The sequence below is a fragment of the Zonotrichia albicollis genome, chromosome 22 (assembly GCF_047830755.1).
Source record: "Zonotrichia albicollis isolate bZonAlb1 chromosome 22, bZonAlb1.hap1, whole genome shotgun sequence".
Lineage (NCBI taxonomy): Eukaryota > Metazoa > Chordata > Aves > Passeriformes > Passerellidae > Zonotrichia > Zonotrichia albicollis.
The window spans coordinates 6140752-6164975 of record NC_133840.1 but is presented as its reverse complement, the minus strand read 5'-3'; the positions used below and the strand labels follow the sequence as shown (position 1 = coordinate 6164975).

Sequence of the window (24224 nt, the reverse complement as noted above, 5' to 3'; positions counted from 1 at the left end):
TCTGTCCTGTCAGGAGGCAGAAAATCAGGAGAATCTATCTCAGCAGAAAGGAGCAGTTTGGGTTGTTCTCAGCATAGCTGGGAGCAGCTCTGCTCTGTATCTCTATTTGTGCTCCATCTTCCAAGAATACATTTTTTTTCGTGGCAAGAGTTTCATTTGGGAAATCAGTCCTGTGTGGAATGCTGGTGGTTTATTTATAAAAACAGGTCCAGCACTTGCCAAGCTCAACAAGGACATCAAGAGGGATGCCAGTGCAGGAGTGGCACGTGATCCTCAGAGAGCTGAAATGCCACTCCTCTATAAAATAACAGCTAAACATTTTCAGAGGCAGACAAATAGTTTCCATGCTGGGCCTCTGCAGCCAAAGCCACCTCACCCTGGGAAGAAATGCAACTTTTAAGTTGCTCAAATACCACAGTCCTAAAGAGAGATACGGGGGCAGTGACTGAAGCCAATCTCTCAGGTCTCCAGGGCTTTGAGGCCAGGATCCAGGCAGGGCTGCTTTGCCTAATCTAGAACTGATAATTCCCATTTCCAGGGTAACAGAGCCCCTGTGATGATGTCCCAGTAGATGATGTTGCTAATGCTGCTGTAGCAGTTGCTTGTAAAGCTGTTGTAATAAAATGCAGCTGTCAGAATGCACTCAAAACTGCTTAAAACTCCACTTTTCATACCAAAGTGATGATGTTTGCTGGAGCTCAGGTGCCACCCTGATCCTGGAAAGAGATGCATGGTTTTGGCTGTTAGCCAAGCAAATAGCAGTGAGATTCAAAGTGCTCCAGCAAATTGGTGTGTTTGTGGGAGGCCTCATCAGCTGGATGCAGCTTCTTGACCTCATTGACTTCCAGGAACTCCACACACAAACGGTAAAGCCAAGGGAAGTCTGTGCAGACTTTGCATTTTCTCTTTAACGTCCTTGTGATATGTGTCTGTTCTTGGCTCTGTTTGAGACAGGATACTGGCAAAACAGAATTTCTAACACATTTTAAGGACACAGGAAGGTCCTTTGACCTGTGAGAATTTACTGTGCACGAATGAAGTACCCAGAAAACAGTGTCTGGGCAGGAAAGCTTCACTCTTGTGACAGCCCAAAGCTGCTCATGCCTTGGTAAAGAATTTGAGTCCTGCAGGCTGGGATTGGGAGGGAAAGCTGTGACTGTGCTTGTCTGACCTGGCAGGGTCCATAGTCCTGGCTCTGGCCCCTTTCCAGCAGCAGGATGAGGATTTTGGGCACTGCCTGGCACTGCACACACTGAGCCATCCTGCTGCTGCACAGCAGCAAACATCTGAGGAATGGCTCTTCTCAGGAGGATGAAAGGGAACAACTTGAACCTGTTCTCAGTGCAGAGCTTTAGAGGTTTTTGATGGTAGGTTCTTGTGCATCACATCCATCTTGGGTAGGAGCTGCCCCAGAGGAGTAATGGGGTTGCTATTTGCTTATCTGTTATGATAAACACTCAGAGCTGCTCTGAGCAAGCTCACGTCACAAGAGCTGTTTCATAATGTTGGTTTATAAACTCTTGGATCTCACCTCAGACAGGGATCCAGCTCTTGTCTCTGCAATGCTCAGCTGCTCCTGGTGTGCCCCTGTGGTGCTCCCCCATTGCAGACCCCACACCTGTGGTAATGGCATTTAGTTCTCTGTGATGTTCACAGGTCAGTATTCAAATGGTGTTAAATTAGGAACACTCTGGATCTCTCAGCTGGGAGGTGTCTTTAGGAAAGGGTTTGGAAACTGAGCTCAGTGAGTGCATTGAGATCTTTTGAGTTAAACTCAGTGGAGGAGGGATTTTTCTCTAGAAACCCAAGAAATCAGGGATGATTAGGCAACCAGACCTTGTAGGGATCTATTTATCATGCTCTTAGTGAATGTTTTACTAAAAGACTGCATTGCTTCTCTGCCACAGGCTTAACTTGTCAGCTTTCAGTTTTGGGATAGAAATTACAAAGATTTAAACTTTTTTTTGCCCCATTTTTTTGATCTTTCACCTAGCACCGTAAAAGCCGAAAACCTGTTCACCTTTCCATGAGATAATATTTCTGTTCCTGATACCGCTCTGATTACAGCAGCTGCATAAACATCTTTATACTCCCAGCCAAAACTCTGCACACAGCTATGATTTGGCACCCCCAAGGCTGGGCTGAATTCTCCTCCATCTGAATGCCAAAGCCCTGAGGACGGAGCAGCAGCCCCGGGAAATGCCCGGTCGGAAAGCTGGCGGCTCCGGGGGCTGCAGGTGCCCTCCCAGACGCTTCCCCACATTACAATGAGCAGAGGAGGGAGTTTCCTGCTCCTGCTGGAGCCCAGCCAGCCACTTTCTCATCATCCATATTCTTAAGTGGAAGAGCAGATGGATCAGTTGCTTCCTAGATACGACGCAAACACGGATGCGTTTGCAGACAGAGCTGCTCTTGTTTTGAAAGGAAGCGTGAGGCTGACCTGAGTGAGGAGCGGCCATCCCTTGGCTCTCCCTGCTGCCAGGGCTGAGAATTCCCCTCACACCATCGCTCAGGCTGTGCCAACTGCCCACTGTGCCCTCCAGCAGCTCCTCAGTCAGTTCTTGCAGGCCCAGCCACAAAACCTTCATTTCTCCCATATTTTTTATCTTGTAGCTTAGTGACTCCCCTATTTTTCCATGTTGTGTGGTTCACTTTTTCTCTCTAAATCCTGCTTCCCCTCCCTGCATCCCTGTCCAGCTGTAAAGCACAGTGTCACAGGCTCTCTGCAACTCTGTTCAAGCTGCACTCAACAGATGCTTCTGTAACTTCAGGTTTTGGCATGATTAAAAAGTGGAGGAAGGAGCCTGGGAGCTTTAAAATAGGTGTGGGGTTGAAGCTGGCATCAAAACAAAAGCAGATACAAGTCACATCCTATTTTTTTTCCCCTTGAACCAAAGCAGAATCAAAACATCCTTTTGCTTTAGTCAAATTAAAACAAAATAGTCAAACAAAACACTGCTGTGAGTAAACAGAGTTGTTGACTTGTCACTGCAGCCCTCAACATCAACAGCTCTGGGTGAGCTGCAGCAGAGCTGAGATATTGAGGTGCAGCAAACCCCTCCTTGCCCATGGGCCACCATGTCCCGTACCTAGGAGGGAAATTTAAGCAGAAAGAGTGTAAACCATAACCCTGGGTGTGTAAAACGCAACCCTGAGTGTGTAAATTGCAGCCCAGAGTGTGTAAATCACAACCCTGAGCGTGTAAATCACAACCTTGAGGGTGTAAATTACAACCCTGAATGTGTAAGCCACAACCCTGACGGTGTAACCCACACAACCCTGAGTGTGTAACCCACAACCCTGAGGGTGTAACCCACAACCCTGAGGGTGTAAACCACACAACCCTGAGTGTGTAACCCACAACGCTGAGTGTGTAAATCACAACCCTGAGTGTGTAACCCACAACCCTGAGTGTGTGGCTGTTGTGTAGAGCCTGAGAGAGCACTGCTCTGATGTGTGGATTTTGCCAGAGCCCTGAAGAGGGGCTGCACTGGCCCAGCGCTGTGTGCTGCTGAGCCGTGCTGGGCCATGCATGAACACAGGCTCAGGAAAATCTGGAATTGCTTTCTCCCCTTTTCCACAGCTTCCAGCCGTGCAGAGCCACCGTCCCACCTGGCGGACGGGGACCCGCACGGGCAGGGGATGCTCCCAGGGCACAGGGCACAGGCTCATCCCCCGGAGGGCGGCACGGGGGGAGCCCGGGCAGGGCCAGCCCCTGGGCTCGGTGCTGCAGCGGAGCCCGGCCCTCGGCCGGAGCCGGGGCTGGGGCCGCCCCCGGGGCCGGGGCCGGGGCCGGGGCGGGGAGAGGCGGCCGGGGCGGCGGCGGAGGGAGCGGAGCGGGGATGGCAGCGCCGCTGCGGGCGGCCCTGGCGCTGGGGCTGCTGGCGGCCGCTCAGCCCGCACCGGCCCCGGCACAGCGGCGGCAGGCGGAGGTACGGCCGGCACCGGGGAGGGCGGGAGCGCGTCCGGGCTGTGCGTCCCCCGCGGCTGCGCGTGTTCCTGGTGTCCGTGTCTCTGGTGTGCCCCCGTCCCCGGTGTGCGTGTTCCCTGGTGTGCGTGTCCCGTATGGTCGTGGCAGAGCTGTGCGTGTCCCCGGTGTGCCTGTCCCCTGGTGTGTGTGTCCTGTGTGGCCGTGTCCCCTGGTGTGTGCGTCCCTTATGTGCCCACATCCCCGTCCCTGTGCCCTGACTGCGCCTGTCCCCACTGAGTCCATGCCCTAGGAGTGCCCATGTCCCTATGCCTGTGCCATAGGTGTGCCCACACTCTAGATTTGACTGTCCCTGGTGTGTCCACATCCCCGTGCCCTGGCTGTGCATGGCCCCGTGTGGCCGTGCCCCTGCTGTGTGTGCCCCTGGTGTGCCTGTCCCTGGTGTACCCACATCCCTGTGCCCCAGCTGTGCCTGTCCCCAGTGAGTCCATGCCCCAGGTATGCCCATGTCCCTATGCCTGTGCCATAGGTGTGCCCACGCTCTAGATGTGACTGTGTGCCCATGCCATAGGTGTGTGCATATCCCTGTGTGCCATGGGTGTGTCTTAGCCCTGAGTGTGCATGTCCCTGGTGTGCCAGTGTCATAGGTGTGGCCGTGCCCCAGGTGTCATTCTGTCCCTGGTGTGCCCATGTCCCTGGTGTGCCCGTGCCATAGGTATGAGTGTGTCCCCAAGGTCCATCCCCAGCACAGGTGAGTGTCCCTGAGCTCCTGACCCCTGTGCCAGCCCTGGGCACAGCAGTGTGTGTGCCACAGGTGTGTGGCTGTGCCAGCTGGAGATGGATGGGGCTGTGCCACATCTGTGCCACAGCTGGAGGTGGATGGGGCTGTGTTGGAATGCCACAGGCTGGTGTTGGGATGCCAGGGTGTGTGGCCACCTGTGCTGTGTGGAGCTGTGGCAGAGAGTCACAGACTGGTTTGGGTTAGAATGGACCTAAAACTCACCCCATTCCACCCCTGCCATGGGCAGGGACACTTCCACTAGCCCAGGTTGCTTCAAGCCCTGGCCTTGGACACTTCCAGGGATCCAGGGGCAGCCACAGCTGCTCTGGGCACCCTGTGCCAGGGTCTGCCCACCCTGACAGGGAAGAATTCCTTCCCAAATCTAATCTAAGTCTGCCCCATTTCAGCTCAAAGCCATTCCTCCTTGTCCTATCTGTCCTTGCTCTTGCCTAAATTCTCTCTCCAGCTGTCTGGGAGCCCTTTAGGCACTGCATGGGCTCTGTGTGTCCCTGGAGCTTCTCTTGTCCAGGATGAGCAGCCCCAGCTCTCCCAGCCCTGTCCAGGTGTCCCCACAGGTGATGTGCACCTGCAAACCTCCCCATCTCCCAGCATTTCATCCCCAGGAAGGGACAAAACCCAGCCCTTCCCCTGCCTGCCTCTCCCCATCACCTGTTTGGATTTCTGTTTGTCCTGCTGTCATTGTCACCCCGTGCCACCATCCATTCCTGTTTGTTTTGGGAGGACAAGGCTGGTGAACAAAGGTTCATATTGAGGATTTTTTGTTGTTTAGGCCTCGATCCAGTGTACATTTGTACAAATGCTTAATTTTCAACCCCAGCCAGCAAGTCCTGGTGAATTAATTGGGATTTTGAGCCCATGCTCTGAGAGGAAAAGGGCACAGGAATGCTCACAGGTTTGTTCTGATGTGCAGGCTCCTTCTGCTGGGAGATGCTGCTTCAGAGAGGTCATTAATAGCTCTGCTTTTCCCACTGTGCACAAACCTCAGCCCAGGAAACCAATAATTTAAAATTCACTTTAAAAGAAAACAAACTGATTGGGAAGAACTGGTTTAACAACCCAAACTGCCTTTCCACCCCTCATTGGTGACTTCTGAGCTCTTTTCCCTTGAAGTTTCAGAACAAATCCCAGGATTGTGGCAGATCCCTCCTGAGAGAAAGGCACTTTCCTGTCTCCCTGCCTCAGTTTCCCCAGGGGGATGTGCTGGGCTGCCCAGGGGCTTTGGGACAGCACACACACAATGGAAATGCAGAGAATGGGGCGTGGAACTTGTCTAAGTAAACTGAGCAGTTAATTTTCTTTCAGGAGGAAGCTGAAATTCTCACATAACATCAAATAGTTCTGGTGATTTGTGGCTTTCAGAGCACTTCCAGGCTTTGCTTCTAAAGCTTGGCTTTTTTTTTTTTTTTTGTTAATTCTTTTTAAAAAGCCACAGTTAGCAACAATATGTTGTGTAAACTTAGATGCATAAGACTGTCAAATGTCCAGTTGTGTGCTTTTCCTGGCTGGATTCCATGTTTTCACTGCATCTGTACGCAGTTAAAAAAAAAAAAAAGAAAAAAAAAAGAAAAAAAAAGAAAAAAAACACCCCAAAAAGAACCCAAAAAACCCAAACCAAACCAAACCAAAACAAAAAAATACATTAAAAAATAAGGAAAAATCGAAAATTTAATTTGAAACATTTGTATTTGAGATCATCTTATCATCCACAGATAGGAGAGGGCCCAGTGTAAGAGCACATTGTTTGGCAGAGCTGGGTCTGGCTGGGCTGTGCTCAGACAGCAGCTGGGGGGTGGGAATGCCCAAAATTCCCTGATCCCAAGGGAATTGTGTAAAACACCCGGGGCATGTGAGATCTCAGCCCATGGTGGGAGTGAGGGGCTGGACAAAGGACAGTGAAATACCTGCAGAGATTTGTGTGAGAAGCTCCAGGTGGCATAAAAACTGAGGAGGAATTTGAGAAAAACAGGGAATAGGAACAGAGAGCTGGGCTAACAGACTGAATAATTCTCATTTTGGCTTTTTTTTTTTTTTTTTAATTTTTTCACCCTGTCCTGCCCTTCTCCTTCCCATCTTGCAGTATCTGGATGCTTCCAGATATGTTTTGATATATTTTATATTTTTCCCCTTATCAAACCAAGGTCTCAGATTTCTCGGATTTTGGGCTGGGAGATGCTCCAGCATTTCTGAGCTGCTTTAGGAGCAGGATGCTGTTGGGATGAAGGATGCTGAGCACAGCTGGGTGCAGGGAGGCTCGTGGCACCACACAGACCCTGTGGGGCACAGAGCATCCCTCATCTTCCTTCTGAAACAAGGAGGAGAAATCCTCCTTGCTGTAAAAAAATCCCTGCTGTTCAGCATCCGCACGATGGAGGGAGAGGTGGAGAGGAGAAGGAATTCCCCCTCTGATGAGGAAAGAATGAGGAACTCCCCCTCTGAGGCATGGCCGGGCTCTGCATCCCCCGATCCCGGGTCCGGAGCCGCCGGTGCGGATGTGAGGAGCGGCCCCGGGTATCCCCCGGTGTGATTTCCACGCCGTGAGTCACCAAAGGCAGCACGAACAGCTCCGCCTTTCTTCCCGCTGCTGCCCCAAAACAATCCCCGCTTGTTCGGGCAAACCTCGCCCGCCGGGCAGGAGCCAGGGCCTTTCCCCGCTCCAGCTCCTTCCCTTCCCTTCCCTTCCCTTCCCTTCCCTTCCCTTCCCTTCCCTTCCCTTCCCTTCCCTTCCCTTCCCTTCCCTTCCCTTCCCTTCCCTTCCCTTCCCTTCCCTTCCCTTCCCTTCCCCTTCCCCTTCCCCTTCCCCTTCCCCTTCCCCTTCCCCTTCCCTTTTCCCTTTTCCTCTCATTCCATCCCCTGCCACACTTTCACCAGACCAAGTTGTTCCAAGCCACATCCAGTTAGTGAAACCAGGAGGAGTTTTAGCTGGACCAGGCTTGCTGCTTCTCAGCTTTACAAGATGGAGTGAGAAAATAAACGGAGTTTAGAAGATGCCAACTCCACATCTTTAGTGGCAAGTGGATAATTTGCTGCTAAAAAGTAGATTTTAGGAGTGGAAGGTGGGACAGGAGGTTCCTCCAGGGCACAGCAGGGGAATCCCAGCAGCCTGGGGTGGGGTGGGATGGGATGGGATGGGATGGGATGGGATGGGATGGGATGGGATGGGATGGGATGGGATGGGATGGGATGCTTGGGACTTTCACTACACTCCAGCCCATTGCAGGGAATCAGCTGAGATTTCCCTGCCCCATCCCCATTGCAGGGAATCAGCTGAGATTTCCCTTCCCATCCCCATTGCAGGGAATCAGCTGAGATTTCCCTGCCTTTCCATCGGGAGCCCAGCCAGGCTCTGTGCTCGCTAATGCCCCTTCTCGTGTGTCCATAGATAAAATATTTATAGAGATACTTACACACACGCTTAAACAAAGGCGGCGCGGGGGCTCCGCCTGAGGCTTTGCAGGGATGAGTGGCAGCAAATGAGCGTTTTTAATTGCTGTGCCATCTCCTGGAGGCAGCAGGGAGCCCATGGGCAGGAGGAGCCGCTGCTCCCTCTGTGGCCACGCCAAAACAGCTCCGGGCCAGCTCTGCTGGTGTGTGTGTGCTGGGGAAACTGAGGCTGAAAGGCAGGAGCTCTGTGCCCATTTGGGCCGTGAGATGGCGTGGGATGAGCCTGGGGATGCTGGAACCAGGGTTTGGGATCCACCTGGTTTCAAACAAAAGACTTTGAAGGTGCAAGTTGTGGTGGTATCACCTGTAACCACGTCACAAAATGCCTCTGTCTGATTAAACGCTTTTCTGACCCAGAGATGGAGCAACTGAGAGTAGTTCTAAGAACTTTTACTCTATTCTCAGTCTCATGAGAAGAGTGAGACAATACAGATGTTACAATCCACTCCATCACAACCAGAAGCCAACTATTTCCTAATCACAATACATTATAAACATTTCTTGGCCTGGCCTTTGGCAGGATGGGATCCCCTCCCTGCCCTGCCGGGGATGGAGGGGAGGGATGGGGTTTGTACCCAGCAGAGCAGGGGGAGCACGGTCGGCCGGAGCTGTGTGAGGTTTCTCGGGTTCTCAAGGGCTGGAAAGCAGCCACAGCTGCAGGGCAGGAGCCGATCCTGCTGTCTCGGCACTCTCCTTATCCCGGCTTCCAGTCAGGGCTAATTGTGTCTGCAGCTGGCTGAATTCCACCCGGGATGCCTGTGGTGGAGGGCAAGGTGTTTCCTTGGCTTTGGCCGAGGCAGAGATGATTTCAGGGTTGTAAGAGGCTCCACATCAGAGCAGGGTCCCTCTGTCTCCCCCAGCCCCCTCCTGCTGTCCCCAGAGGTTCTCTGCTCCATCCCTGCTTCCCAAGCAGCCAAACCCCTGCTCCTCTCCCTCCCTCGTGCAGAGCGGGAGCTGGGCATATTTCATGTTAATGCTTCTTTTGGTTTCCTGCTGTTTTTCTTTTCCCATTGTATGGAAAAGAGCATTTCCCCGTCTGGGGCAGGAGGGAGGGGGTGTTCCCAGCACTTTGCATTGCAGCCTCTGGAGAGGTTTGGGTGGGCTGGGGCCAGATTCCAGCCTGGCTGGGCTCTGGGGGATGTGCAGGGCTGGGGGATGTGACAGCGTTCACAAGGATGAGGGAAGGGATGAGGATCTGACTCCATGTTTCAGAAGGCTTGATTTATTATTTTATGGTATTTATTACATTAAAACTGTACTAAAAGAATAGAAGAAAAGGTTTCATTAGAATAGAATAGAAAGGAATGATAGCAAAGGTTAGAGGCTCAGGGAGCCCGAGCCAGCTGACTGTGATTGGCCATTAATTAGAAACATCCAACATGAGACCAATCACAGATGCACCTGTTGCATTCCACAGCAGCAGATAATCAATGTTTACATTTTGTTCCTGAGGCCTCTCAGCTTCTCAGGAGGAAAAATCCTACGGAAAGGATTTTTGAGCCTTCAGCACTGGTTTGGGCACAGGATGCTGTGGCAAGGGGCTCTTGGGTTCCCCCTGGATCCCAAGAACTCCCTGGATTTGTATGCTCTGTGTTGGATAAATACCTGACAGAGATCAGCACATCCCTCTCCTGCAGCTCTGTGTTTCCAGGACCACCATCACCCTTAGCTGACAGCAGATGTGTCTAGAAAACACAACAGAATTTCTCCTGATGGTTTTGCAGCCGGAGAGTTGGTGCCTGTGTGTGAGAACCTCAATGTGGCACAGGCCAGAAGCCACAGAGAAAATGCTGCTTTGCTTGGGCTTGCAAAGCTCAGGGAGCTCTGGGCAGGAGTGATAACGCCAGCAGTGGCCTCTGTGCCTTCTGGTGCTGCTCAAGAGCAGCTGCTGGGACATGGTTGCTTTTTTCACTGTGCACCCTGACGTGTCCAGATGGGGTTTCAAGCCTTCGTGAGATCATGGTGAGGAAAAACCATTTTCACGCTTTAATGGTGGGATTGTGTTGGGTTACAGGCAGGGAAAGAGCTTCAGGTTGTGCTGAGTGAATGCAGAATTGTGTTAGACAAGGTTCAGACTGTGCTATGAGAGCCAGGACTTCCCATCCAGGTGTTCAGCTCACATTTATCTGCAGTGATGTCACCTCTGGCATCTGCACCCTGTGACGGGTGATTCACCATGGAACTGGTGATTTTGTGCTTTGGAGGAGAACTTTATGAAAATACAAGCACAGGGGAAAGGATGAGAGATCCCTTCCCCTCTCCAGATACTCTCAGAGGGCTCCAAGCCATTCCATGCTCAGGATGTTCCTCCATCCCTTCATGCCCATCCTGAGCTGCTGATGGGTTTTTCCTCCTGTAAAAGTGGGGTTATCCCAATGTGGCTGGGGAATGGCAAGTCCAGGCTGGATGGTGAAGCCTGGGCAGAGCTGTTGTGGCATCTCCTGACAAACAAGTCACTGCTCTCTGTGACCGTGCTCACAGGGGTCTCAGGATGAGGGAAGAGACGAGGATCTGACTCCATGTTTCAGAGGGCTTGATTTATTATTTTATGATATATATGACATTAAAACTGTACTAAAAGAATAGGAGAAAATGTTTCATCAGAAGGCCAGCTAAGAATAGAATAGCAAAGACGAGCTGCTGGTGCCTCCAGCTGAGACAAGGCAGCTTTGGTGGGGAAAAACAGCCAAAATTCTTTGTGTGGGGCTGGGCAAAGAGCGTGTCCAGGCAGGAATGTGTGCTGGTGCTCTGCCAGAGGGGGATGCTCCAGGTAGAGGGGGTGTAAAGGAGGAGATGGAACTGGAGGAGATGGAACTGCAGGAGATGAATTGGAGGAGATGAACTGGAGGAGATGGAACTGCAGGAGATGAACTGGAGGAGATGGAACTGGAGGAGATGGAACTGGAGGAGATGGAACTGCAGGAGATGGAACTGCAGGAGATGAATTGGAGGAGATGAACTGGAGGAGATGGAACTGCAGGAGATGAACTGGAGGAGATGGAACTGGAGGAGATGAACTGGAGGAGATGGAACTGCAGGAGATGAAATGGAGGAGATGGAACTGGAGGAGATGGAACTGCAGGAGATGAAATGGAGGAGATGGAACTGCAGGAGATGAAATGGAGGAGATGAAACTGGAGGAGATGGAACTGCAGGAGATGAAATGGAGGAGATGGAACTGGAGGAGATGAAATGGAGGAGATGAAATGGAGGAGATGGAACTGCAGGAGATGGAACTGCAGGAGATGGAACTGGAGGAGATGAGGGCTGCAGAGCACACGTGGCTGTGCAGTGACGTGTTGGGGGATGACACGAGGGTGACTGTTCATGGCAAGCAGGAGGTTTGGGCAGGAGGAGGAGAGGGAGAGGCCCTGGCACAGCTCGGGGGTGCCACATCCACAGAGCATTCCTGCTCCCTGCCTGGTGGCAGGGCCCTGGAGGAGCTGATGCCTCCTGTGCAGGGAATTAAAGGAGAGCTGGGGAACCACTGTCAGCAGCAGCACTGAGAGGAGATCACCACTCCAACCCCTTCCCTTTCCCAGCCCCGAGATGAACTGGAAGGGAAACAGCTTTAACACCACCCCGAGGGCCCCAGCCCTGCTATCCGGGCCATCCCTGGCATTCCCGGTGCTCAGCCCTCCTTTGGGATGCTGCGAGGGGAATCCACCACTTTCACTTTTTATTAGATTATTCATTGCCGTAACTGCGGCTCTGCTGCACTAACAGGATGCTGGGCAGCTTGTTTGTGTCCCGCAGACATCCCTGGCGGCGGGCGTGGAGCATTCCCGTGTGACCCCGGCTATTAACTCCTCCAAAAAGCAGCCCGAGCCGTTTATTTTCTTTAACATACAATTTAAGCACTGGAGCGAGTTCAGAGAGGCAATCTCCGTCCGTGTCGGCGGCCGATAAGGAGAAGAATGGTTTGGCAAAGCAAATTGCACCCTGAGCATCCCCACTTTGCAGCAGCACATCCTGGTGGGGATGGGGATGCTAAGCCTGACCCCGGCTCACCCTGCCCTACTCGTGGCCAGGCATTTCGGCTTTGTTTGGATCCCTGCCTGGAGCTGGGGCGATCAGAGCTGAGGGTTTGGTCGCCTCCGGCTGCGGATGGGACGGCAGCAGAGGGTTTTGATCTCTATTTCCTCCTACGCCTCCATGGTGGCCAAAAACCCTGAGAGCCAAATGAAATGATGGGGAGGAGACACGCGGGAACGTGTATGGGCACGGCTGACTGAGGTGCAGAGCTCCCAGGAGCAAAACAAGCGGGTATTTAGGGTTTGCAGCACTGTTTGCCGCCTCATCTCCTTTTCCCCTCCTTCCCAAGCCAACACGAGCTCTGAGCTGCGCCTTTCCCACTTTTTCTTGCAGCTCTCCCTGAGAAATACAGCTACTCCAGGGAGTCACACATATTTACCTGCACTGATGTCACCTCTGGTGATTCACCCTGTAACTGATGATTTTGTGCTTCTGGTGGAGAACTTTATGAAAATACAAGCACAGGGGAAAGGATGAGATCCTTTCTCCTCTCCAGACACTCTCAGAGGGCTCCAAGCCATTCCATGCTCAGGATGTTCCTCCATCCCTGCTGCCCATCCTGAGCTGCTGCTGGGTTTTGCTCCTGGTACCAGCTGTAAAAGTGAGGATATCCCAGTGTGGCTGGGGAATGGCAAGTCCAGGCTGGATGGTAAAGCCTGGGCAGAGGTGTTGTGGCTTCTCCTGACAAACAAACCAATGCAAACCAAAACAAGGGGGCAATTTGGGTTTGCAGCACTCATCTCCTTTCCCCATCTTCCCAAACCAACATGTGCTCTGAGTTACACCTTTTCCACTTTTTCTTGCAGCTCTTCCTGGAGAAATACGGCTATTTCAGGGAGCGGGGGGCCAGCACACACAGCCCAGCCGAGTTCAGCAAGGCACTGAGGTAGGAACCTTTTATCCATCCAACACTGCCCTCCAACCTCGGAGCCTTTCATGCAACACTGCCCTCCAACCTCCATCTGCAGAGATGCTGCCAGCACCCCGAGGGGGTTTTTTACAGCCAGAGGGGCCTTGTTGCAGCTGGAGCTCTGTGTCTCACAGCGCACAGCCAGTGTTTTTTGGAGAGGCAGGTCCGTGCCTGGTTCCCCAGCTGGGTTCTGGCTGCTGGCACCCAGCTCTCGCTGCTTTATTCGCCTTTTATGGCCCGGAGCTCGCCTGTGATAAAATCTGTGGGAGGCCGAGCTTGGGGAGGGCTGGGAGATGTCAGAGGGGGAGAGCTGCCAGCTCCTGCCTGGGCTTCTCCTAAGGACATCACCTCTGGGAGCTTCCTGGGCTTGACCTTGTGCAAAGCCAAATGCAGAATTAAATGTGAAAGGCAAATAGCTGGGGTTAAAAATGGGAAAAGGCATTTTTAGGCTCCATTTTTAGGCTTCCCTGCACTGCTAGGAGGTGACTTACAGGCCAGCTGTGCTTGCAGAGCCAAATCCTTCTTGTTTTACCAGCTGGGTGAAGTTCCGATGCCGGGGTGTGAAGCTTGTGGGGTGAAAATCCTGGCTTGGGTAAACCCCCAGCACAAACACACCCAAACCCCAACACAAACACACCCAAACCCCCAGCACCAACGCACCCAAACCCCTGGCACCAACATCCCCAAATCCCCAGCACCAACATACCCAAACCCTGGCACCAACATACCCAAATCCCCAGCACAAAAATACCCAAACCCCCGGCACCAACATCCTCAAACCCCAGCACCAACATACCAAAACCCCCAGTACAAACACATCCAAAAAACCTGGTACAAACACACCCAAACCCCTGGCACAAACATACCCACACCTCTGGCACCAACATCCCCAAACCCCCAGCACAAACATACCCAAACCCTTCCACCAACATACCCAAACACTCAGCACCAACATACCCAAATCCCAGCACAAACATACCCAAAACCCTGACATAAAAATACCCAAACCCTCAGCACAAACATACCCACACCTCTGGCACAAACATCCCCCCAACCTTTGGCACCAACACACCCAAACCTCCAGCACAAACATCCCCAAACCCCCAGCACCAACATCCCCCCAATCCTTGGCACCAACACCCCCAAACCCCACCACAGCGGGTCTGGATGTGGCTGCTGACATCCCCATTCCTCCTGCAGGGATTTCCAGCGTGTGACCCACCTCCCTGCCAGTGGGGTGCTGGATGCCCCCACCCTCCATCAGATGGCCCTGCCCAGGTGTGGCACGGATGACGGGCACGGCCGCACTGTCCCCGCCCGGCGCCACCGGCGCTCGGCACAGCACGGTGAGCACCGGGGGGCTCCGGGGGGGTTTGGGGTCTGGGGTGCTCAGATCTGCCGTCCTGGACTCCTGGGGAAACTGCTGTGGGTGGGAGATGCAGCCCCACGGGCACAGCATCCAGCCCAGCACATGCTTGGAGGTTGTTTTTGAAGCAGTGATTAGAGATTCAGCTCTCAGTTTTGGGGAATTCAGCTCTCTTGGGGTGGTTTTACTGCTGCTGTGGGAGCCAGGAGATCTCCCAGAGAGCACTCAGGTCACCATGGCCCCAGACACAGCTGGGCTGGCATGATCTGGAGAGCATGAGCTGGCACACAGTGAAGTTATCCCCAGGTTTTGTTGACCTTTGGGACTCCTAATGCGTATTAGGGACACAGCAGTACCCAAAAACCTGCCAGCACTTGGCTGCCTGACCCAAGATTAATTTCACCCATGTTAAGGGGTTTAACTCTGCTCCAAGCATCCTTCTGTGTGTCCAGGGCTGGGCCTCTTGTCCCCTGTGAGCTCTCTTTGGGCTTGCAGATGAGTAACTGGATTCCTAGAGAGCAGGAGGGCCGGGGCCAGCTGTGCTCTGGACATGGGAAAAACCAAAGGGAGATTAAGAACAGGCTCTGTGCCGTGTCAGGCTGTGTGTGCACTGGCAGGGCTGGCCATGCACAGCCCCAGGAGAGCCCTGCCATCCTCCTCCAGCCTCTGGATTTCCTCCCAAAGCCCCAGCTTGTGTCCCTTGCGGGAGCCATCCTGTGCCCAGGGCATGTGGGCAGTGAGCAGAGCAGGAAGGGCACAGAGCAGGAGGTGGGCAAACAGGAGCAGCCAGTGCCCTGTGGCTCATGGGGCTCCTTTCTGGGCATCACAAAAGTGGGTGGGTGGCAGGAGATGCCCAGTGGCTCAAGGAAAGGGCAGGAAAGGGCTCAGTGTGGTTATTGCTCTGGTGATCTGATGTCACAGGCAGTGGGGATGGGACAGCACCACATCTGTACCCACGGGCTGGATGGGAACAGGGGGTGCCTGCAGGGCTGGAGGAAGGCTGGGTGAGGCTTTGTGCTGTTTATCCTGCTTGGAGCAGGAAGCCCTGGCAGCTGAGCCAGCTCAGTGCTTTGTCATCCCCCCTGTCCCAGCAGGATCTCCCCTGTGCCCCTCATCCTGCTGGCTTGGAGCATACCCAGAGCCCAGCACGGGGCAAAGCCAAGCTCTCCTCTTCCCCAGAGCCAGCCTTGCTAAGCCAGCCCTGCCCATCCTCCTCTGGTGGTGGATGCTCTGCCCCTGTGGAGAGAAGGATGGGATGCCAGGCTTTGTTTTAGGGCTGCTTTTGCTGTGCAGAGTGAGAGCTCATCTGTGTCCCTTGGAGGTGGAGTGAGAACTGATTCTGTCCCCAGGAGTGTGACCAGCTAGCCCAGAGTGTCCCCAGCCATGGGGAGAAGCAGGCAGAGCTGGGGTGGATGTGTGCCAGCTTTGCTGTTAGCCACAGCCCAGAGGCAGAGCAGTGAGCCCTGGTGTGCTGCCAGCTGTGTTCCTCCTGTTTCCCTGCACATCTGGAGCAGAGGCAGAGGCTGGAGCCTGTCCCCACTCCCACGCCTCAGCACCAGCTCTGGCACCCACATACCCCCAGGGCCCCACGGCTTTGTTCCTGCTCCCAGATGCCTCCAGATAAATGTAACCCCAGGGCTCTGGGGTCCCAAACCCCAGCACAAACACACCCAAACCCCTGGCACCGTCATACCCAAACCCCTGGCACCAACATACCCAAACCCTCAGCACAAACATACCCCAAACCCTGTCACAAACATACCCAAACCCCCAGCACCAGCATACCCAAAATCCTGGCTCAGGTTAAATCCCCAGCACTAACATCTCCAAACCCCCAGCACCAACATACCCAAACCCCCAGCACCAACATACCCAAACCCCCAGCACCAACATACCCCAAACCCCCAGCACCAACATACCCAAACCCCCAGCACCAACATACCCAAACCCCCAGCACCAACATACCCCAAACCCCCAGCACCAACATACCCAAACCCCCAGCACCAACATACCCCAAACCCCTGGCACCAACACACCCAAACCCTGGCACCCTTTCAAGGAAGCAATGTGGGACAGATGGGGCCCTGGTCACCCTTTCTCCCTGCCACGGGGGTGGCCTTGTCCCCACACAGGAGGGCGGTGGCCGAAGCGGCAGCTGACGTACCGCGTGGTGAACCGGCCGCCGTACCTGCCACAGCACGGCGTGCGCCTGGCCGTGCGCGCCGCCTTCCAGCTCTGGAGCAACGTGTCCTCCCTGCTCTTCTGGGAGGCACACGAGGGCCCCGCCGACATCCGCCTCACCTTCTTCCACGGCGACCACAACGATGGACTCAACAACGCCTTCGATGGGCCAGGTGCTGGTCGCTTCCCCCTCGTAAGCTGCTCTTTGGAACGTGGGGTCTTCCCCCAAAGGGAGGAGGGCTGGGGGTGGTGGAGGCTCTGCGGTGTCTCCAGCCCAGTTTGTACCAGTTTGCTGTCTGATATAGGGTCTGATTTGCTGTCTGATTTGGACTCTCCCCTCCCAACTCCTCAACTGAGGTCTGCCTGCAAGGTGGCTGAGATGTTCCTCAAGGAGCCCCACAACACCCTCCAAACATGGGCTCCTCCAAAACCACCTAAAATCGACTCACATTTGGGCAAACCAAATCTGCATGTTGTGGAAATGTTCCTCGCTCAGGGCTCACCCAGTGTGGAATTTTCCTGACTCGGGGTCACCAGTTGTGGGAATTTGCAGGCAACCCCAACATGGGAAGAGAATCTTGACTCCATGTTTCAGAAGGCTGATTTATTATTTTATGATATATATTATTGTCGCAGATGTCTTTTATGAAAAATCCTTTTGCTAGGATTTTTTGTCCTGAGAAGCTGAGAGGCCTCAGGAACGAAATGTAAACATTGATTAGCTGCTGCTGTGGAATGCAACAGGTGCATCTGTGATTGGTCTCATGGGGTTGTTTCTAATTAATGGCCAATCACAGTCAGCTGGCTCGGATGCTCTGTCCAAGCCACAAACCTTTGTTATCATTCCTTCTTTTTCTATTCTTAGCCAGCCTTCTGATGAAATCCTTTCTTCTATTCTTTTAGTATAGTTTTAATATAATATATATCGTAAAATAATAAATCAGCCTTCTGAAACATGGAGTCAGATCCTCGTCTCTTCCCTCATCCTCGGACCCCTGTGAACACAGTTACATATTATATTAAAAGAAAATGATATATTAAAAGTATACTAAAAGAATAGAAGAAAGGATTTCATCAGAAGGTTAGAAAACAAAGGAATGGAATGATAATAAAATCTTGTGTCTGACCAGAGAGTCTGAGCCAGCTGACTGTGATTGGCCATGAATTAAAAGCAACCACATGAGACCAATCACAGATGCACCTGTTGCATTCCACAGCAGCAGATAATCAATGTTTACATTTTGTTCCTGAGGCTTCTCAGCTTCTCAGGACAAAAAATCCTAACAAAGTGATTTTCCATAAAACATCATGGTGACACTGCGGTCCCTGCTGGCTCTCGTGTCCCCAGGAGGTGCCCTGGCCCACGCCTTCCTGCCCCGGCGAGGAGAAGCTCACTTTGACAGCGCTGAGCGCTGGTCCCTGCACAGTGGCAAGGGGAGGAACCTGTTCATCGTGGTGGCCCATGAGGTGGGGCACACGCTGGGGCTGCAGCACTCGCCCGTCAAGAGCGCCCTCATGTCACCCTACTACAAGAAGCTCAGCAAGGATTTTGTCCTCAGCTGGGATGACATCTTGGCCATACAGAGTTTGTACGGTGAGCCTGGCTTCTCTGAGCATCCCTGGGTTCCTCCAGGGTTATTCTCTGGGGTTCTCCAGGGTTGTTCTCTGGAGCAGTAGGGATGGGAGCAGGTCAGTGAAAGGGGAGAGGTCTGCTGACACATGGGCTCCATTCCTGTGGTGGCTGGGAGGAAAATGCAGAGGTGGGACAGGTGCCAGGGCCTCCAGGGCAGGGAAGGTTGGGTTTGCTGCCCACTTGTCTGCTGGTGCATGTTTTTTGGGGTGCCAAGGGATTTTTGTCACTATCATGGAATAAGAACCAGACATTGGGACAAGGAGTCTTTGGAGTCCCAGCCCTGTGCTTTGGGAAAAATTGTTTTTCCACCCCTTCTCCAGACTCATCACCCCTTGTTCCATCCCAGGAAAGCCCTCCAAGGGCTCGGCCATCCAGCTCCCAGGAAAGGTCTTCACTCACTTCCAGGACTGGAACACGGATCTTTACAGCAGGGACCGACAGCAGAGGAGCCTCAGCACCTACTACTGCCACACCTTCTTCGATGCCATAACCTCTGGTGGGTGTGGGCCCGCGTGACCCCCTCCCAAACCTGCACCCCACCCCTTGTCCCAGTGCTGCTGCAGCTCCCAGGGGAGGGAAAGCTGGGTTTGACTGGGCCACAGCTCCTGGCACTGGTGGTGTCACTGATGCAGTGAAGCAGTGCACATTGAGGGCACAGCGATGTGCCAGAAACAGGGAAAACACCCCAAAACTTGGGCCATGGCAAGGATTAATCACTGCAGGAGCTCAGCTGTGCAAGATAAGCCTTGAACTGTGGCCAGCATTTATCCTTTCATGCCTGGAGGGGAGAAAATGGATTCTGGAAAGTGGAAGGGCAGGAGGAAGCATCCAAACCCCAAAACACAGGGAGGAGAGGGGATCTGGGTAGCAGAGGAGGATGGTTTAATAACATTTCTCCCTCTGCCTCGCAGACGGGGATCACAACCTCTACATCTTCAAGGGCAGCCACTACTGGGTGGTGTCGGGCAGTGGCAATGCCAGTGAGCCCCAGGCTCTGCAGCCGCGCTGGCCCGGCCTCCCCGCCGGCATCGACGCCTGCGCCTGGTCCCAGAGCACGGGCAAGTTCTACTTCTTCAAAGGTGGGTGAGGGGACAGGGGGCTCCCCTCGGGGCTGCCACTGCTCCTGCCTGCAGGTCTGGCTGGGGTCACACAGTTCTGGTTTTTGTGAGCTGGGGCGTTGCTGCGCCCTGGGTGTGCAAAGCCCTGGGCTGGGTGTCCTGTCATGGGTGAGTTACGTGGCCCTGGCAGCCACAGCACCTCCTCGTGCCTCAGTTTCCCCATCAGGAGAGCACTCACTGGTGTGTCAAAGCAAATCCAGGTGCAGTGGGGGGGGGGTGGGGAGAAACTGCTCCCCAAAACAGGAATTGCAGGGGAGTGCGTGGGGGTTTCATGGGGCAGGTGGATCCCTGGGCTGTGCCTGGGGCTGAGCTGCCCCAGGAGCTTGGACACCATCCATGAGCAGCCCCAGGAGCTAGGATACCTTCCTTTAGCTGTCCTGGGAGCTGGGATACCATCCATCAGCTGCCCCAGGAGCTGGGATACCATCCCCAAACTGCCCTAGCAGCTAGGATACCATCCATCAGCTGCCCCAGGAGCTGGGGTAGCATCCATGAACTGTTCTGGGAGCTGGGATATCATCCCTAAATTGCCTCAGCAGCTGGAATTCCATCCATGAGCAGACCCAGCAGCTGGGATACCATCCCTAAACTGTCCCAGCTGCCAGATGGGGAGAGGAAGGTCAAACCAGGCAGCCTGGCCGCCAGGGTCAGCCCCAGCTTTAATGGGAAGCAGTCCCTGGCTGCTCAGAAAAGGGGCTTTGTGCTGCAGCTGGGTGGGAGCCAAAGCCCCTCTGCCTCCCCAGCTCTGCTGCTCCCTCTGTCCTCCCCAGGTCTGTGCCTTGTGAGCAGAAAGGGGCTTTTGTCTGCCCTGTTGGGGACAGGGTGCTGTGGGGACAGCCAAGCCACCAGTCCCCATCACAATTCCCGCTGCAGGGCTGGGTTTGGATGCCCCAGCCCCAGCTGGATCTGTTTCTGTCTGTGCCATTCGCCGTGCAGGGTCAGGGGGGAGGCTTGCCAGAAGCAGCATGGTTGTGGCCTTGCTCTGTCCCTGTGATCCCTTTCCATGCCTTCAAACCCCTGAGCAGCCGTGCCTCAGTTTCCCCTGTAACTGTGTTCACAGGGGTCTGAGGATGAGGATGAGGGAAGAGACTCCATGTTTCAGAAGGCTTGATTTATTATTTTATGATATATATTATATTAAAACTGTACTAAAAGAATAGGAGAAAAGGTTTCATCAGAAGGCTGGCTAAGAATAGAAAAAGAAGGAATGATAAAGGTTTGTGGCTCGGACAGAGAGTTGGAGCCAGCTGATTGTGATTGGCCGTTAATTAGAAACAACCACATGAGACCAATCACAGATGCACCTGTTGCATTCCACAGCAGCAGCTAATCAATGTTTACATTTCGTTCCTGAGGCCTCTCAGGAGGAAAAATCCTAAGGAAAGCATTTTCCATAAAAGATGTCTGTGACATTCCCCCCAGCCTCCTCCTTGGGGCAGCCCCGCAGTGGTCACCAGTGGCATGGATGTCACTGACCACCACAAGGCCGGTCCTTTGGCCGAGTCTGACCACATCTGGAGCTCAGGCTGGCAGGGTCCCCTCTGGGCTGTGCTCTGACCCTCCTGTCCCGCAGGTGGCCGCTGCTGGCGCTACGCTGGCTCCCAGCTGGACGCGGGATTCCCCCGCAAATGCAGCGCCCTGGGGCTGCCTCGGCACCCGGACACCGCGCTCTACTTCCAGCAGCTCCGGCGCCTCGTCCTCTTCAAGGGCCCCAAGTACTTCGTGCTGGGCGAGGATCCCATGGCCGTGGAGCCCTACTACCCGCGGAGCCTGCGGGACTGGGCAGGGCTGCCCCCGGGCACCGCCGGCGCTCTCACCCACCGCGACCGCGCCCTCTACTTCTTCAGGGACGATCGCTTCTGGAAATTCGACCAGGACAAGCTGCAGGTGGTGGCCACCGGCAAATGGGCCACGCAGCTGGCCTGGATGGGCTGCTGGGATGCCAACAGTGAGCAGGTGCTGTTTTGAGAGAAGGGGGTCCGGACCTCGCCTGGATCGTCTGGGTGTGACTCTGGTTCCTGTCTGAGGATGGCTGGGCAGGGACTGGCTGCACATTGGAGCCGTGGGATGGTGCAGCAGTGACCCAGCAGGGCTGGGATGGAGCTGGGACAGAGCCAGGTGTGCCCCGGCCAGGTGTGCCCATAGCCAGGTGTGCCATGGCCAGGTGTGCCACAAGCAGCTGGCCTGCAGGCTTCGGGACAGTGTTTTTTATAACACCACAGAAAAAAAATGTATCATCCATGGAGACTGCAAACACACCCATTTCTGTTCATTTTCAGGATGTGTGCCACAGCCAGGTGTACCATGGCCAGGTGTGCCATGGCCAGGTGGCCTGAAGGCTTTGGGACTGTATTTTTTATAACAGACCACAGAAAAAAATGTGTCAGCCATGAAGACTGCAAACACATTTCTCTTCACTTTCAGGATGTGCCACATCCAGCTGGCCTGCAGGCTTTGGGACAGTATTTTTTATAACACCACAGAAAAAAATTGTATCAGCCATAGAGACTACAAACACACCCATTTCTGTTAATTTTCAGGATGTGTGCCACAGCCAGGTGACCTGAAGGCTTTGGGACTGTATTTTTTATAACAGAGCACAAGAAAAAAATGTATCAGCCATAGAGACTGCAAACACACCCATTTCTGTTCACTTCCAGGATATTGTTACACACGTTTTTCAAACTAGGACTGGGGTTTGGTGATACTTTTTTATATCTTTGTTGATACTTGTTGATATCTGTCATTTTCCCACTATCAGGCAGAGAAGTGTCTCGCTGCTGCTTGCTGTGGGGTGTGGGTGGTTTTCAACAGCAGGTTGACAACATCTCCTGCTTAAAACTAAAAGAAAGGAGATATTTGGACAAAAAATTTGGATCCATGTGGAGCTTTGCCCCTGCTGTTTGTTGAGACCCTGGGGTATGGAGGGTTGGGGATGCTTTGCTGGGCTGTGCTCACATCCAGCTGGAGACACCAGCACAGTGGGATTTTGGGGCTGAAAGCAGCAGGGTTTGGTGTAGGAGAGAAAAGGGGGGCTCAGCTGAGCTGCCGGCCACAGGCAGCAGGAGCTTTGGCTTTGGGTGGGTTTGGGGTGCCTGGGTGGGCTCTCCTGGGCTGTGCCCACCTGGCAGCCCCCACTGTGTGCCTGAGCTCGCTGCCTCTGCAAGGGAAAGGATCAGGGAATTTCTGACTCCCTGGGCCCCACCCGGGTGAACGGGGGTGACAAATGGCTGTGGGAGGAGGGGAAGAGGAGAGGTGAGCAGGACAGAGGGACATGTCTGTGCATGCAGGCTGCAGGGACAGGGTGGCTGCACATTCCTCATTCCTTCCCTAAGGCAGACTCCCCACCTGGAAACGCCTCTGGCTCCTGAGCAGGGTCACCAGTTTGCAAATGGCCAGGGTGTCCCAGGGCTGGGGATGGAGCTCAGCTTCCCAGGGCTGCGATTCTGAGGCATTGCTGCTGGGCAAGACAGGCCTCAGGTTTATTAAGTGATTTTTTGAAGCCATTTGTGCAGTGGTTCTACCAGAGCTCAGAGCCCAGCCCTGCTCTGGTCCTGCTGTGCTGTCAGGGTGCTGTGCTGGGTGCCCTCCTGATGCCAGCAGCTTTAGGGATTCCTCTTTCCCTCATTTTTGCCATTTCTAGACTTTCTCTGCAAAGCAGGGCTTGCCCTTAGCACGACAAGGGGTTTCAGTGGTACCCAATGCCAGCTGAGCTGTGGGTTTGGCAGGAAGGAGAGCCAGCACTCCTCCCATTCTCCATCACACTTGTGCTGAGCCCTTCATGTGCAGACACACACACAGGGGCTTCATCTGCCCAAAACCTCAGGGGACTTTCCACATTTCCAGAGAAACTCACATTTCCATAGGAACTGAATGACAATCAGGTGATGTGGCCTGCGGGGAGTCCCAAGGGCTTGGAGACCTGACAGCAAATAAAACCAACCTCTGGATGTGTGGTGTTGGGGTTTGTGCTTGTTTTCCTGTCACACTTCAGGTTTGGGTTGTTTTTTTAAAGCAAATCTCCAGTTTCCTGCCAGGGCTGTGTTTCAGATGCCTGTGGGTGTTTGGGGTTGGAGAGGAGGATGCTGGATTTGGCCTCAGCTTTCATGCTGGCAGGATCAAAGAGGGGAGGTGGATCCCACTGAAAACTCACTGATGGTGATGAAAACATGGAAATTCTCCTTCTTACTTCAACCCCAAATTACTGAGGATTTTCATTCCACACTTTGGAATGTGCTAATAGGTTTTTTCCCCAGGCTGAATTCATTCATTATCCCTTTTCCTGTCCCCTTAGGAGAAAGCCAGGCATCCCCTGTGCTGTGTGACTGAAGGCAGAGGATGGGACTAAAATCCTCTCCCTTTTTGGGTTTTCCACTCTTCCCTGGCTTGCTGCCATGTGTTTCCCGGGGCTGTGTGCTGTGGGATGTTTTGGGGCCCTGTGATGCTGCAGGGGCAGCCGGGGTCACTTTACTGTGTCCCATCAGTCTGGGGGAGCTGAACTCACACCCTGAGCCTTTCACCCACCCCTTTGGGTGCCCTGGATGGAAATCCAGCTCCTCAAGGGTTCCTTTCTGCTGCTGGGCTCCCTGGCTGGGCACATCAGACTCCCCCAGCCTGCCTCACATTCCCCAGACAGAATAGCTGGGATTCCTGCATTCCCTGCCCCAGAATGACCCGGCTGGACACTGAGCTGCAGTGACATCTGCAGGGACAGGATGGGTCCCCACCACAGCAAGGAGACCCACAAAACCCAGGAGAGGCTCTGCTTTGTCCCTGAGGCGTGAACACTGCCCTGGTAGATTTGTTTGGG

At 53.8% G+C, this 24224-nt stretch overlaps 1 protein-coding gene across 1 annotated transcript; it reads left to right on the top strand.

Moving 5' to 3' along the window:
• Positions 1–3697: 3697 nt before the first annotated feature.
• Positions 3698–23446, top strand: MMP28 (matrix metallopeptidase 28). The gene is made up of 8 exons (XM_074556969.1): positions 3698–3932; positions 13013–13092; positions 14317–14462; positions 16615–16836; positions 18012–18257; positions 18643–18792; positions 19208–19375; positions 20988–23446. The coding sequence occupies exons 1-8, from the start codon at positions 3843–3845 to the stop codon at positions 21380–21382; spliced, it is 1497 nt and encodes a 498-aa protein (XP_074413070.1). The 5' UTR covers positions 3698–3842; the 3' UTR covers positions 21383–23446.
• Positions 23447–24224: the final 778 nt, after the last annotated feature.

What these genes read in the sequence shown, in the direction of transcription:
- MMP28 (XM_074556969.1), top strand. Translation starts at nt 3,843, where the DNA reads ATGGCAGCGCCGCTGCGGGCGGCCCTGGCGCTGGGGCTGCTGGCGGCC. An exon ending in CTTCGATGCCATAACCTCTG is followed by an intron (nt 18,793 to 19,207) that starts GTGGGTGTGGGC and finishes TCTGCCTCGCAG; the next exon opens with ACGGGGATCACAACCTCTAC. An exon ending in CAAGTTCTACTTCTTCAAAG is followed by an intron (nt 19,376 to 20,987) that starts GTGGGTGAGGGG and finishes CCTGTCCCGCAG; the next exon opens with GTGGCCGCTGCTGGCGCTAC.